The following is a 13,629-nucleotide window of genomic DNA, read 5'->3' as shown; positions in this document are numbered from 1 at the left end:
TCCATGGCGCCACTGTGCAAGTCTGTCTGACAACGGTGGAGTACTCTTCGGTACCCCCGCGAACAACAGCGCCTATCGTCACGTCGGCAACACCCAGTTGATTTTGGCGTCGTTGCGCCGAGACAGACACAATTCTGTCCCGCCATCTCCACAGCACGCGCTCAAGCGATGGACCATATATAGCCAGGCGTATTCATAGCAATAGGATCGTTCGTGTGCTTGTCGGCCGTCGAGGCGAGTCTTTCGAGCAGAACGACTGATGTTTGTTTGTGTATAGGCTCATGCACCTTAACGCCAGCAACTCCGTGGTGCATACGACTTTCTAGAGGCTGTCTGCGCGCTGCTGCAGCACTTGCCAAACACTACCTGATCAATTAGATCGTCTTGGGAACTCAGAATCGCGCCACTTGATCGCGAGCGCGGCATCGCCCGCACCCTGTCACAGTGTAATCACATGGACAGTTTCAAAAGGAACCGAACCGGATAAATTAACCGGACACTGAACGTTGTGGTTGGATTTGGATCGTGTGTCTTTTCAATCCACGGGGGCGACGGCGGCATGGACCAGCTGACAAATGCGCTGGCGTTCGCCAACTGCTCGCTCTCCAACGCAAAAGCGTATGAGCTCGTCTTGGACGTCGGGTCGGCGCGGCAGTTGGAGCTCGCATTGGTTGAAACACAGTACAGCGACGTCCTACTTGGTGTGAGTTTTTTTACCGTGTTTGGCATTTGTCTCTGCTCGTTGTACGCGTTCTACCGCAGCCACATCTTTCACTTGCACGTACGCGCGGAGATTTCTCAACTTGGTACGTCGATCCGTTGTGGCGGATGCGTGAATTGACCTCCGGGATAGCTGTAACGACTCGAGAGCGCAAGTCGTTGCCGCCAAGTCAAGGCACACTCATGGGCCATGCCATGGACAAATCGCCCACCGCTGGCCCATGCACCATCTCGTTTGCATATTTGTCATACTTTGTCCAAGAAACATCGAGGTAGACCTTTCCCTTGCCACACGAATGTGCCGTTGCGTCATGGCCTCGATAGGAAAGGCGCCCCTGAAAAACAAATCATGCACGACGCGTCGGGAACATTTCACCCAGGGCGGCTCACCGCCATTATGGTAGAGTCGTGTGTGGCTCGAGGTGGCACGAGAGTTGACACTTGCGTGGCTAGGGGCCGTCCGGGTCGGGAAAGACCACGTTGCTCAATCTGGTGAGTGGTCGCGTCTTCAGTGGGAGCTACCATGGATACCGCATGCTCAACCACGAATTGACGCCGCCAAAAGACTACGATGTATTCATGTCGTCGCAAGGCTATGTCGAGCAAACAGACACGTTTATTGAGGTGAGCAAGAGGTCGGCGCCAACCTGGTACACACCCGACGGAGTAGACGATGACAGTGCGCGAGAGCTTGCTCTTTTCCGCTTACCTCCGTCTTCCCGACTCGATGACGCTTCGGGAGAAAATCTCCCGCGTCCAGACGATCCTGCACGTCGTGCAGCTGGACGACGCAGCCAACACGGTCATTGGAGGGCTCATCAGCGGGATCAAGGGCCTGTCTGGCGGTCAAAAACGTCGGCTTTCCATTGCCACGGAGCTCCTTCGTCTTCCGTCAGTGCTCATCCTCGACGAACCCACGAGTGGTTTGGACTCAACGTCGTCGCTTTTGCTTGTGCAAATGCTGGCGTCGCTTGCGATCCAGCAAGGGCTCACCGTTGTCTCGACCATCCATCAGCCCCGTGCTGAAATCTATGACCTGTTTCACGATGTGCGGTGCCTACACCGAGCACCACGTCAGGTGTTTTTGATCATTTCAACTCCCCTTAGGTCGTGCTGATGGACCGAGGCGGCTTCCTCATCTACTGCGGGCCGTCCCTCGAAGCCAAGACACACTTGGCGGCCGTCGGAAACCTCGCGATCAAGCCCGAGGACTACATCAACCCCGCGGACTTTATCATTGACGCGCTCGGGCTGGACCCCGAAAAAGAATGGACGAAATCAGCATCGATGGTTCAAGTCGCGACGAGTACGTACAGTTCTTTGGCATTCGTTGACAAGGCTGTCGTGCCCTTGGTAGGTGACTCGTCGCCGTTCTTGGACCACTGGAAGCAAAGTAAGTACTTTGCCGCGCTCATGCAAGCCGTCGCGCGCTACACGGACGTCCCCGTCGGCCGAGTGTACAAGGTGCCAAAGCAGTCGTGGCTTCATGTCCAGACATGGACTTGTTTTGAGCGGCGGTACAGTCGCCTGTACGGGAAAAAGGTCGACTTGGTCTTCAAGATTGGCCAGGTAACGTTGCCGTCTACATGGTCGAGGCGTTTGTCCTGTTGCGTGTTGGTGCCCGAGTCGGCACTTGAGTAGATTGCTGCTGGCTCATGCACCATCCTGTGCAGATTGTAGCGGTAGCGATCGTCATCACGACCGCCTTTAGCTACGTAAGTGGCCAAGTCCAGTCTCAACATGTATGAATCGCTCGTTATGCCAGACGCCGCTGAGCGAACTCACAAACGACCCGCGGCTTACTCCCACCGACAAGCAGATCATTCGTCATTACGGGCTGCTGTACCAGAATGTCATGCTGCTCTTCACGATCAGTCCGTCGACACTTGCCAAGTTCTATCCTCACGTTCGTTTGTTGTGTCTAGGCGCGTACGGCCTCGTGACGGAATACCTGAACAACGTCCCCGAGTACTTTGTCGAGCGTCCGTTGCTCCTGGTGCGCCTTGCCATCGTGGACGGCGACGCCAGTCTGTCGCTCACACATTGTAGCTCGAGCGCAAGTCCAACGCGATCAGCTACTACCCTTACGTATACGCGGCCTTTCTCATTGAGACGTTTGAAGGCGTGGTCAACTCGATCGTCCTCATGACGGTGGCGCTCGTCCTGCACAACTGGAACGGTCTCTCCGCGCGGTCCATCTTATCGCTCTACCTCATTTTCATCTTGAGTACGTTGGCATGGCAGAGCATCGTGTGCTTTGCATGCTCCGTGAGCCACCGCACCCCCGTCGTGTACAGCGTCCTGTTCATGGTGCTCGGGGTCGGCTTCCTCTTCTCGGGCGTGTGCGTCGGATACAACGACATGTCTCCGATTTGGTACTGGAGCTACTTTGGGATGGCGCCGGCGCTCATGGCGCGGTCTCTCATTGTCGCGAGCACGAGCTCCGAGTTGCAAGTGCAGATGCTTGTGAGCAGCTCCATGCTCAACATGTCCTTGGACGCCATGTTTGACGTCCTCGTCGCATCGATTGTGGGATTTCGGTAATTCGATCGCTCGTGATGTCGCGCATTCCCAATGCGATCGTAGGTTGTTGGCGATTGCGACGTTTTACGGCCGTGAATACTTTGCCAAACAGATCAAGTTCAAGTCGGTGGACTGGATCGAAGCCCGGTTGCGCAGCTTTGTCTAGCTGCCGACGATTTGTTGCGGCTTCATACATGCTGTACTTTTCGTTTATGGTTTTGGCGTCGGCAGGTATCGCGTACTGCCGTTCGTGAAGCGCGCCCCACTCTCCCCCCCGAAGATCGCGCTTGTCCGATCTTGGTGGTGGCATCCTTTCGCTCTACAGAGGCCATGATCACCTCTCCCTCCCATGCATCCCACATCATCCGCTATCACCCCCTCGAAGGGACGACGCCCCCTGCGGGGGGGGGCACGTCCATCCAGTCACTCGTTTGCTTGACCACGTGCGACACACATGGTGTGGCCTTGACTGGCCAGTGAATAATTGCGTTTGATGCAGTCGGGAGACAAATATCCATTTTCACAGTGTATTTGTTTAAAAGGTACTGTGCACGCCCCTGCGGTTCGAATCGCTTGTCGCTGGGCCACCGACGGATCAAAATATGCATTTACGCAGGAACATGAACATGTGTGCGACGGTGCATTGTTCACTCGACGGATCTTGCTACGGATTCCAAATGGCGCCAAATTTTCGACGCGGCACAGGATTCGGGACTATGGCCTGCTTGTTCGTCGGATACACTCTGCAGGGAGACTCATCCCGTCACAATAGCCAGTGCGCTCTTCACACAGGTTCTATCCACAGTCAGACGCCCATTTGCCCCTTGAATTCACGTTTCTCGAGCGAGAACGTGCGCGTGTCGACTCGAGTTCATATCGCCAACGGTGCTGAATTCACGTGTACAGCCGCTTTGCGGACGCTGGTCAATCGGCCATGTTGCAAACAATCAACGCCTTCCAGCCAATCAAACGTATCATTTTACCCTGCATTTCAGCCAATCAAAGGTCAGTAGTCAACAGAACTCCTCAATAGAGGACTTGTACGTCACAGGAGGTTGGTAGCCCTGGCTCAGTTCCTCTGGGGTTTGACCGGCACTGTCCAAGCACGTCGCGAGGCATTACAGAGACTCGAGGCTTCGGAAACCTGCCACCACATGAGACGCACCCACAAACATCGGAACGACAGCTGACCGACGCCACGTAACTGGTGTCCTGGCTGTGGAAGTAAAGTTCCACGCAACTGGCTCCTACCTGTCCAAATATATATTTTGACAGGTTATGGAGTCTCACGTGGATCTCAGATTTATCAACACCTCAGTGGAATGCGTTAAACCAAGTGCTGGAACAAAACAGTTGATTTTATGCACCGATGAAAACCCACGCTCCCACCCTTCGACTGGCCCCCCCGCGACTTAACCTCGCTGGTCATAGCCCTCCCTCGTGAACAGTCACGTTACAGCCAAAACACGGAGCAGAAGCAATGAATTTCGAACCACGTGGCTTCAGGATACAGCTGGACATCTTCAATGTAAAATGTCACAACAAGGTATGGATTCGCGCTCAAAAGCTACATGGAGCAGCCTAGACATGCAACAGCAGCTTTAATGGGCCACGCGCCGTGGGTACTGGGACTCGCACCGTCGTGCTTTTCTGTGGGCTCTTGCCCACTGCACATCACACAGCACGTTATTCTCGAAAAAACGTTGGTTGGGTTTGACGTATGGTGAACCCATCAACATGGTATGTATTTATAGAGGTTTCTCGATTTCACATGCAATCTGCCGCCGTTTTGTCGTTGCGCCATTCCACGTTTTTGCATTACCATGGAGCACCTCGCTGTCAAACGCGCCGAAGAAGGCGAATGGCATGAGCTGATTGACTTGGCCGAGAACGTCCCACATTGCGTCATGATCCCGGATGAGTTTGGAATGCTGCCGCTGCACTGGGCGTGCACTGAACCGACAGTACCCCTTGACACGCTGCACGTTCTCTTGCGAGTCTACCCCGAGGGCTGTGAGGTGAAAAACCTGTCCGGCATGTTACCATTGCATGTCGCGATCGCATCCAAACTTCCTGGAGTGCATTTGAATGCCCTTGTCGATGCATATCCCCCAAGTGTGTACATGAAAGGTGGCGATGGCCTCTTTCCTGCCGAAATGGCACGTCGCCATCGCCTTCCCGACCACAGCGTCAATGTTCTCAAGAAATCCATGTCGTTGGACCTACGTTCGTCTACTTCCACAGCTATCACAACTCGTCCCACCGATGCTTCCATCCTGCGACACTCGGCGTCGGACTTGAACCTCCCGTCGTTCGAAATTCGAGGCAACATCCCGCGAAACTCGTCATGGGAGTCGGTGGACAAACTTAAATCGATCAGCATGAGCAGCGGCACGTCGACGTCGTCGTCCACATACAGCGCCGTGAGCAGCCCCAAGTCGTTTTCATCCTGGATGAGTGCCGCCGACCCGGACGAACTCGGTGCTGAATTGCGTGAGCTGTCGGGACAGTTGGCGGCATTACAAGTGGAGATGCGGCACACGAACAGCACCTCCGAGCCCGTCGTGCACAGCGTCCTCTGGAACCCTGGTGATCGCCTTGGGGTGTCGTTGGAGCCTGCCGTCGAGGAGCCTCCCAGCCTCGTCTTAGGAGCTCGTGTGAAGCGACTGACCGGAAAGAGTGAAGCGCTCGGCATTTCATCTATCTCGATTGGCGATCAACTTTTGTCCGTGAACGGCATCGACGTCACCCAAGTGCCCTTCGCGACCATTTGCAAGTTCCTCAAGAAAACGAACGTGACGTGCAAACTCACGTTTGCATCGTCAAGTCTACAGACCCAAGTGACGTCGCCGACAGCAGTCGACGTCCGCTCAATCCTCGCCACGACGCTCCACAAGGTGCAAAATGTCGAAGATATCGTCCGCCTCAGCTCTGCCATGACCGCGTAGCCACGGACTTGATGAGTTGATGTTATTTATCAGTAGGCACTCACAGCCAATCAAACGTGTGCATTCGTTATGAATTCACCAATCAAAACATTTATACTTGTTTAATGGACTTACTCCTTAAATGCTTTTAAATGACAAGCAAGCAGCTAATTAGGGCAAAACTTTTGGAAAAAAGGTGCCACGAGTGCCAGCTTCTTTCGTTCCCATCGGTTTACGCCGCCGAACCATCGACTGCTGCTACATCTCGTGGGTAGCATTATCAATGCTGTGGAGGATGTTCCCTGGACTGGCTGCGGCGCTGGCGACGTTTCGTATCTTCGTGCAGGTTGTAGCGCTGCAGAGGGCGCCCGTCGCTTGCATAGTTGCCGTGGTCACGGTAACCATCTCTGCTGCCACCGTGGTGGTGGTGGTGATGATATTGGTGATGGTGGTGAGAGTGATTCGAGGTCGGTTGGTGACTGGACGACCCGCCTCTGCTGGTGTGGTGATCTCGGCTTCCGCTCGAACTGGTCGAGACATGATGGCTGGTACTGCCCCCGTGTGGATGCGTCAACATAGGGCGCTTGGCCGAAGGGGGATTGTGTGGCTGCGAGGAGGTTGTCGCGGGTGGCAGTGGCGCAGGGGGCGCCAGTTTTTGATTTTCTGCATGACGTTTCTTCGACTGGTACTCGTGGGTCGACGCCACGGGAAACTTGGGCAAACTACAATGCATGATCCCATAACGACAGTGCAACGCATGGCACCGTACTCCTTGGGTTTGCACGTGGGCGTTTTCCAAAAGTACTCGTGGTCCAGCGCATCCAGCGCCGTGATGCGTTGCGCAGGGTCCAGCGTCAGCATCTTGGCCAACAAGTCGACCGTAGTGCTTGGAAATCTACCACACACACACAAAGTCCGTTAACGACGCATAAAGGTATCACTCAGACGAGATCTCATCGCCGTGGCGCTGCAAGAAATGGGCCATCGATGCCACGTACTCTTTGAAGCGCTCGGCCAATAGACACACGTGCTTGGCATCCGGTGTAAATACGTTCGCGTTCGGCAGTTTGTCGTACGTTGGCCAGTTTTCCTTGGTTGGAACCCCCACCAACCCGTAAATGCATTGCAACTACGTAAAACGAAGCGTCATTTCAAGCACGGTGACATCTCGACCAAGTCCTTCTTGAGGTTCAAAAATGCACCACGCAAAAATCCACAAGCAAATCACTCCCACCGACACAATTTCGTAGCTTCATCGCGAAATCCTCTCACATTATCAACGAGACATCCATCCGTCGACCCCATGAAAAATCAAACTCACAACTCTTCGAGCGATTCCGGCGACACACAAAAAATCGCCACACACGTGATACCTGCTCGAGTTCGTTTCGGCCTTGCAGCGGTGCCCGGCCGAGTAACAGCTCGGCAAAGATGCACCCGACGGACCACATGTCGATCGAGTAATCGTACGAGGTGCTACCCATGAGGAGTTCGGGTGGGCGATACCAGAGCGTGACCACTTTGTTTGTGTAGCGGCCACTGCGCGCATTTGCCTCGGTCCAGTACCGACTGAGGCCAAAGTCGGCAATCTTGAGCATGCCCGCGTTGTTGAGGAGGAGGTTGGACGCCTTGATATCGCGGTGCATAATCTTCTGGCCGTGCATGAACGCAATGCCGTACAAAAGCTGGCGCATATAGCATTGTATCTGCGTTCGGGAAAATTTCGGGACCTTCTCGTGGGTGAGGAGCCCCGACAGATCGTGCTCCATGTATTCGAATGCAAAGTACAAGGGTGGTTTCTTGCCGTCTTTCGGCGGATCTACGAAGGAACTGGTTGAGATTCAGGCACGGCCAGTGGTACGATTTTGAAAAACGCGCATTCGCACCTGGCTTCGACACGATCTCCTTGAGCTCGACAATGTTCGGGTGCTTTAGTTGCTTTAGGATCTTCATTTCGCGAATCGACGTCACAGGAAACTAGATTGGAAACATGGACACATTGATGTGCACATGTCGGTCATCTTGAATGGAGTCAACGAGAAAACTCGAGCATTGACGCGAATAATGCAGAGGGAAGACGACACCAAGTGAAGCAATTGGAAACCACGAGACATGGGCGAAGCATACCCCGTTCTTCTCGACGTCCTGGCGCAGTTTCTTGAGCGCGACGATGTCCTTGGTGATTTTGTGTTGGCATTTGTACACTTCACTGCGCATGAGAGAGAACGCGCATGAGGAGAGGGTGTTCTGCTTGGGTGTACACGGCTCGGAATATGATCGTACCCGTATGTGCCCGAACCGACCTTGTCGATGATAGTGTAGTTCTCAATCAGACCCAAGTGCCATCGAGATGCTGGGGGACTTATCGCAGGTTGTGGTGGCTGTGGTGGCGGCGACGATGTTACACTCAAATTCACACTCTGAACGTACTCCAGTTACACTCCGCTTCGCATCATGCACATCCAACCAGACGTGTAAATGAGACTCACCGCCAGTCGACTTACGCCCTCTAGCTCGTCCACCCGACTGACAAGATCGTGCGATGATTCGAATGCGTCGTCCAGTGTATCGTTGGGATTTGCCGACGATGAAAGGTCAGGTGGTGGAGGCGGGGTCTCTGATGGAGGTGGAGGTGGTGGAGAGCTTTCTTCGCGCAATCTGGTCGGAGGAGCTTCTCCAACATACCCCAAGTCATCGTCGACTAGCACAGCTGGAGACGGCGGCGGCGGCGGTGTCTCCGACATGGTAGTTCACCACAGCTTGTGAAAAATGAATTCAAAATTGACAAAACAAGAGCATTAGAGTTTGAATTTTGATCAAAACATATTCAAATTTGTATAAAATTCAAATACATTGAAAATTAACAAATGTCGCCAGAATTGGCACTGCGTGTTTTGGCAACCACATTTCATGCCTGTCGATCAAGCAGACGGCAAGATGAGCGCGCCGTCGCCACAGAACTCGTCGTTCTCCCAGTGGCCTTGATAGAAAGTTCCGTCTTTGTAGGTACATCGTCCGTCTCCGTGGCGCTTGTCATGAGTCCACTGTCCTTCGTACACGAACCCCGCGGCATACGTGCACGTTCCTGCATGTGTTGGTCAAACAACGATAGCAGCAAAAACGCACCAAGACCGCAGCGCACATCGCCAACCCATTTGCCCTCATATCGATCTCGCGTTTTGGCATAGTCGCACGCGCCCATCCCATTTCGCTTCCCGTTCTTCCACTCGCCCATGTATACCGTGCCATCAAACGCCATGCACATGCCTTGCCTGGACGCCCATACCCCCGTGAGAAAATCCCAACGTCGTCCCGATGCGTACGTACCCCTCACGTTTGCCATGCGCCCAGCTACCCGAGTACATTTCACCGCATTTCGGGTACCCACGTGATTCAAAGCGACCTTGGCCGTGCGGGGCATGGAGTGCCGTGTCGTCGACTGCACCTTCGTACAGCCCCACGAGCTTTCCACCTCGATCCACATACGATTCAATGACAACCGTCGAAGCTTGCAGGACATCGTCGACCCACGCGCCTTTCAACGTGGCGCCGTTCGAATACATCACGACGCCATCGCTTCCATGCCGACGGCCACGCGCCCACGGTCCGTCGTATGACACCTACGCGTATTCAATCCATCAACACCAACTTCGACTGCATTCTGGAGCACAGTACTTCGATCAACTTGCCAGGCGTTGAAGCCGATGCCAACCTGGGACTACACGTCCACAGGCCACTGCCATGGCGCTGGTTCGCGCAAAACGATCCGACGTATACTTGGCCATCGGTCGCCTCCCACCGCCCTTGGCCAGCCCACAGATCGTCTGCCCAGTGCCCTTCGTAGGCATCTCCTGTGGCGTACGTGCATGTTCCGAGGCCGTGGCGCAAGTTGGCGTCATTCAATTCGCCCAAATACACGTCTCCATTCGAGTATTCCACCGTCCGCATGCGCTCCAAGGGAGGAGGGGGAAGCGGGTCATGTTGGTATGTCCACAAGTCCACGCACATCGTTGTATCGAGCCACGCATGCGATGTCGCATGGGTTCCCCCAAACACAAACAGTTTGCGCCGGTCCGTCGACGCTGCCACTGCCTGGCCCATGTGGCTACGACCAGTCTAGTCAGGTGCTGGCGTTCAAATGATCTTGCGGATGCACCTGCTCAAGGCCAAATGGCCATCGACACGCACAACAGCTCCAGCGACTGGGTCGATCGCGACGAAGCAGTCAAGGGGAGCGACTTCTTCGGGAGTGATGCCACCGAACACAACAAGGCAGTCGAGGCCTGCGAATGAATCCGTGCATGCTGGGACCATGTCGCTAGGTTTGGATGGAGCCTCGGGGGGTGGCTACGAACGCGATTAGGAAAATTCAACCATGGCGTTCACGGTGTGTTGCTGCACGGATACGTACCGCTGGCAATCGAGGAAAGAGAGAGGCGAAGGCCTCGGAGGATGGACCGCTAACAACCGACGTCGGAGCATGCACGAATGCAGTGGAATGACAGCTTCGCTGAAGCAACGGCGACTGCACCAGCGTCGTCCATGTGCCCGTCAGCACATCCAATATTGAAAGCGCGTCGGAAAACACCCCGTCACGCACGCCCCCCACGACAGCCACTTTCGTTCCGTCACCCACAGCATGGCATGTATGGTACGCAAGGGGCAAAGGAGATGCTCCGTCCGTCTAGAGGAATTCATTGCGTGACAATGAGCGCTTTTGCAGGTCTACCTGCATCTTGGACCACTTCGGGGCATTATTCGTGTCGGCTGCGTTCGAGTCGCCGTCGTCGACAGGCGCAACCTTTTCATATTGAAACACCCACACGTCTTTCCCACCATTTTTCCCCCCTAGAAGGAGTAGGGCATCGTCGAGCTCCGAAACTTGAATCGTTGAGATAGACGCTTGCTTTCCCTTGAGGGTCGGGGGAGCGTCCTGCGGAGGGCGATATCGGATGGTAGTCAGCGTATGCCATGCCCGCGCGACGGGGCCGTCCTTGAGCTGTAGCTGCCCACGCGTTAGTCTCCATCCGCCTCGCCGCACATCGCGGTATTACCTTTTCAATGCGAGCAACATGGTTGGCGTACGTGACTCGGTGCAGATCCCCGAGTGGTTGAAGCAATCTGGAATTATCTTCATCGGCCAAGAGCTCGCCGCCAAACACAAACCAGGATTCAGTCGATGGCAGGGCGGCCACGGCATGGCCTACACATTGCGCTCTGTGAGCACGTGACAAGGCGGCGAACAAACGTGGCCGACCGATTCGACGAGACATGGCGCCAACGACGTCGTAGTCGTACACGATTCGTTCTTGATTCATGTCGAAGAGGATCACAAGCGACTTTTCATGCAATCTCTCCCCCAGCAAATCACGCCCACCCACGACCAATGCCCTGCTCATGAATGCGACTCCATCGGCGGGGATGCTTTGAAGGAAGATGCAGAAGGCATTCTTACTTGTCATGAAGCACCGCGGCCGCGGCACCGCTGTACCCCATCGTAGCGTCGGAGGCAGGCTCCGGATGCGCTAGCTTGTACCCGCCGTGCCACACGCATGCTTGCTTGTTGCTGAAATACGCCATCGGCCAACTTGCAACGATTGGAATGGGTGTGGCAGTTTCACCCGCCCAACAATTGTCGGTTACACGTGCCGAAGGAAGTCATGTGTCGACGTGACACGCGGCGTCGGCAGCATGCAAGAACGTCTTGAATGCGAGCACCACGACGCTTTCTCCCCGTGCGGTCGATGCTCCATTCAACGAGCGGGTTCGGAATATGTGCACCGCGCAATCGACTTGACCGGGGCCGCATGCCTCGTTTGCACTACTTGCAAGAGAGTCACACTGCGGCACCGCGACGAGTTCTAAAACGCGGAAAGTGTCCGATGGTTTGAATGAGCGATGCGCACGTCGGAAGGTGCCAACACGTTGAAGTGTACAAAATGAGCTTCGCAACTCGTGCAGTCGCTGTGACTTCGAAGCAATCCTTAAGGGGACCGGCCGAGGCGTTCCTCGGACGATGAATCTGCGATTATGTCCAAGCTGCATTATCGCACCCCCTCAAGTTTCGCGTCCGTCGCCCTAGCACTCCATGTGCATGACCGAGTTATGCCAACGGGACCTTGACTTCCGTGCGTCCTCTTGCACACGCAAACAGAGCAGGCGAGGGGGCCATTTCGCGGGCTTTGTCTTTGTGCAATCCTTGCCATTTGTGGTGGCGTCGAACGCGTGTTGAGCCAACTTGTCCTTTCCCGATCCTTTGAGTCTATACTGGCGAATCAGCTATCGGCGAATCGTGCCGTTGTCGTCGCGGATCTCACCACCCAGTCGCTTTCAAAGACGTCGACAGAGACAAAGTCCAACACCCGTGCGGATTTCATGTCCCTTCGGCGTCGGCGCGTTGACATAACCAGATGAGGCACGGCCTGAGATACGTCATCATGCGTTCGATTGGCCCAATTTGATGGGACAAACCATCAAATTCGGTATCCTCGCGTCTGATTGGTCGACTCCGCCGCATCGTTTCAGCCCTCGAATATTTGAGTTTTGTAGCGTTCAGTTGTCGAACTCCAAAAACGTGCGAATATGTCACATCCAAACACCATACGAAACAAGCATACTTTAGTCTAATGTTGAACTAGCATATACAAAAAGGTGGCGTTTTCAATGCAAATTGCATTGGATTTCTCCACCAAGATCTTGAGCAAGGTTGTGGAAATCGTGAATTTCGAGGTCGTCGACGATTGTCCGCAGAGACCACACAACAGTTTTAAATTTGCCATATCAACCTTGCCCCATTTCCGTCCTGCGACGCCCCCATGCACTCGTCGCTGCTTCATGACGTCCAAGGCTGGTTGTATATCGTGAACCGGCCCCTCCCTCCAACAGAAGATTCTACCGCCCTCGACGTTGCTGTGTTTGATGCGTTGTTGGACCCGACTTCGCAACCCTGCTACACAGACTCGGAAAGCTCGTCCTCTGACCACGAACACGTGGCGCCATGTCAAAAGCTGGGGGTGGACAGTAGTGTACGTAGACACCGTGGAGTTCCGATGGTGTGTCAAGTATATGGCTGCTCCAAACGCGCACGTCGTGGAAGCTATTGCTTGAGCCACGGAGGTGCCAAAGTGTGCAAATTCGACGGGTGCGGCAATGCTGCCCAGACACAAGGCCTTTGCAAAGCCCATGGTGGAGGAGCGAGATGCACCAAACCCGGCTGTGACAAGAGCAGCCAAGGCAAGGGACTGTGTAGAACCCACGGTGGAGGCAAGCGCTGCATCCACCCTGGTTGCACGAAAGGAGTTCAACGGGGAAGCAAGTGTGCCACCCACGGCGGCATCCGGCAGTGCATTGTGGAAGGATGCTCTCGAATGGACCGTGGCGGTGGCATGTGCGACGGGCACCGAAAAGCTCGTGAGTGCATTGCCGTGGACTGCAAACGCCTCAGCCATGCCATCAACTT

At 54.7% G+C, this 13,629-nt stretch overlaps 5 protein-coding genes across 8 annotated transcripts; 2 read left to right on the top strand and 3 right to left on the bottom strand.

Annotated features, from left to right (window-relative positions):
• Window positions 1-511: 511 nt before the first annotated feature.
• H310_10309 (hypothetical protein) lies at window positions 512-3,452 on the top strand. Its single transcript, XM_008876650.1, has 12 exons — window positions 512-806; window positions 854-992; window positions 1,045-1,120; window positions 1,174-1,344; window positions 1,391-1,768; window positions 1,828-2,026; window positions 2,078-2,289; window positions 2,394-2,435; window positions 2,486-2,594; window positions 2,646-2,716; window positions 2,770-3,260; window positions 3,307-3,452. The coding sequence occupies exons 1-12, from the start codon at window positions 560-562 to the stop codon at window positions 3,407-3,409; spliced, it is 2,238 nt and encodes a 745-aa protein (XP_008874872.1). The 5' UTR covers window positions 512-559; the 3' UTR covers window positions 3,410-3,452.
• A 1,597-nt stretch (window positions 3,453-5,049) lies between these two features.
• Window positions 5,050-6,300, top strand: H310_10308 (hypothetical protein). The gene has a single exon (XM_008876649.1). The coding sequence runs from the start codon at window positions 5,067-5,069 to the stop codon at window positions 6,189-6,191; it is 1,125 nt and encodes a 374-aa protein (XP_008874871.1). The 5' UTR covers window positions 5,050-5,066; the 3' UTR covers window positions 6,192-6,300.
• Window positions 6,266-8,940, bottom strand: H310_10307 (CMGC/CDK/CRK7 protein kinase). Of its 3 annotated transcripts, XM_008876646.1 has the most exons (8): window positions 8,660-8,940; window positions 8,454-8,590; window positions 8,298-8,379; window positions 8,057-8,147; window positions 7,544-7,989; window positions 7,169-7,299; window positions 6,940-7,065; window positions 6,266-6,892 (listed from the first exon to the last, which is right to left on the bottom strand). In XM_008876646.1, exons 1-8 carry the CDS (start codon window positions 8,912-8,914, stop codon window positions 6,451-6,453), a joined length of 1,710 nt encoding a protein of 569 aa, XP_008874868.1. In that variant the 5' UTR covers window positions 8,915-8,940; the 3' UTR covers window positions 6,266-6,450. The 3 variants fall into 3 exon arrangements, with proteins under 3 accessions (XP_008874868.1, XP_008874869.1, XP_008874870.1); XM_008876647.1 differs by having other exon boundaries at window positions 8,454-8,940; XM_008876648.1 differs by lacking the exons at window positions 8,298-8,379; window positions 8,454-8,590; window positions 8,660-8,940 and having other exon boundaries at window positions 8,057-8,184.
• A 98-nt stretch (window positions 8,941-9,038) lies between these two features.
• On the bottom strand, window positions 9,039-11,765 carry H310_10306. Of its 2 annotated transcripts, none has more exons than XM_008876644.1 (10): window positions 11,626-11,765; window positions 11,428-11,561; window positions 11,225-11,373; window positions 10,900-11,175; window positions 10,582-10,854; window positions 10,327-10,517; window positions 9,846-10,275; window positions 9,498-9,790; window positions 9,297-9,442; window positions 9,039-9,255 (listed from the first exon to the last, which is right to left on the bottom strand). In XM_008876644.1, the coding sequence occupies exons 1-10, from the start codon at window positions 11,748-11,750 to the stop codon at window positions 9,092-9,094; spliced, it is 2,181 nt and encodes a 726-aa protein (XP_008874866.1). In that variant the 5' UTR covers window positions 11,751-11,765; the 3' UTR covers window positions 9,039-9,091. The 2 variants fall into 2 exon arrangements, with proteins under 2 accessions (XP_008874866.1, XP_008874867.1); XM_008876645.1 differs by having other exon boundaries at window positions 10,900-11,169.
• Window positions 11,766-11,817: 52 nt separating this feature from the next.
• On the bottom strand, window positions 11,818-12,567 carry H310_10305 (hypothetical protein). The gene is made up of 2 exons (XM_008876643.1): window positions 12,488-12,567; window positions 11,818-12,432 (listed from the first exon to the last, which is right to left on the bottom strand). Exon 2 carries the CDS (start codon window positions 12,213-12,215, stop codon window positions 11,829-11,831), a length of 387 nt encoding a protein of 128 aa, XP_008874865.1. The 5' UTR covers window positions 12,216-12,432; window positions 12,488-12,567; the 3' UTR covers window positions 11,818-11,828.
• Window positions 12,568-13,629: the final 1,062 nt, after the last annotated feature.

The sequence above is a fragment of the Aphanomyces invadans genome (assembly GCF_000520115.1).
Source record: "Aphanomyces invadans strain NJM9701 unplaced genomic scaffold supercont1.25, whole genome shotgun sequence".
Classification (NCBI taxonomy): Eukaryota; Oomycota; class Saprolegniomycetes; order Saprolegniales; family Verrucalvaceae; genus Aphanomyces; species Aphanomyces invadans.
The sequence above is the reverse complement of the archived record's forward strand: the minus strand, read 5'-3'. Positions and strand labels throughout refer to the sequence as shown.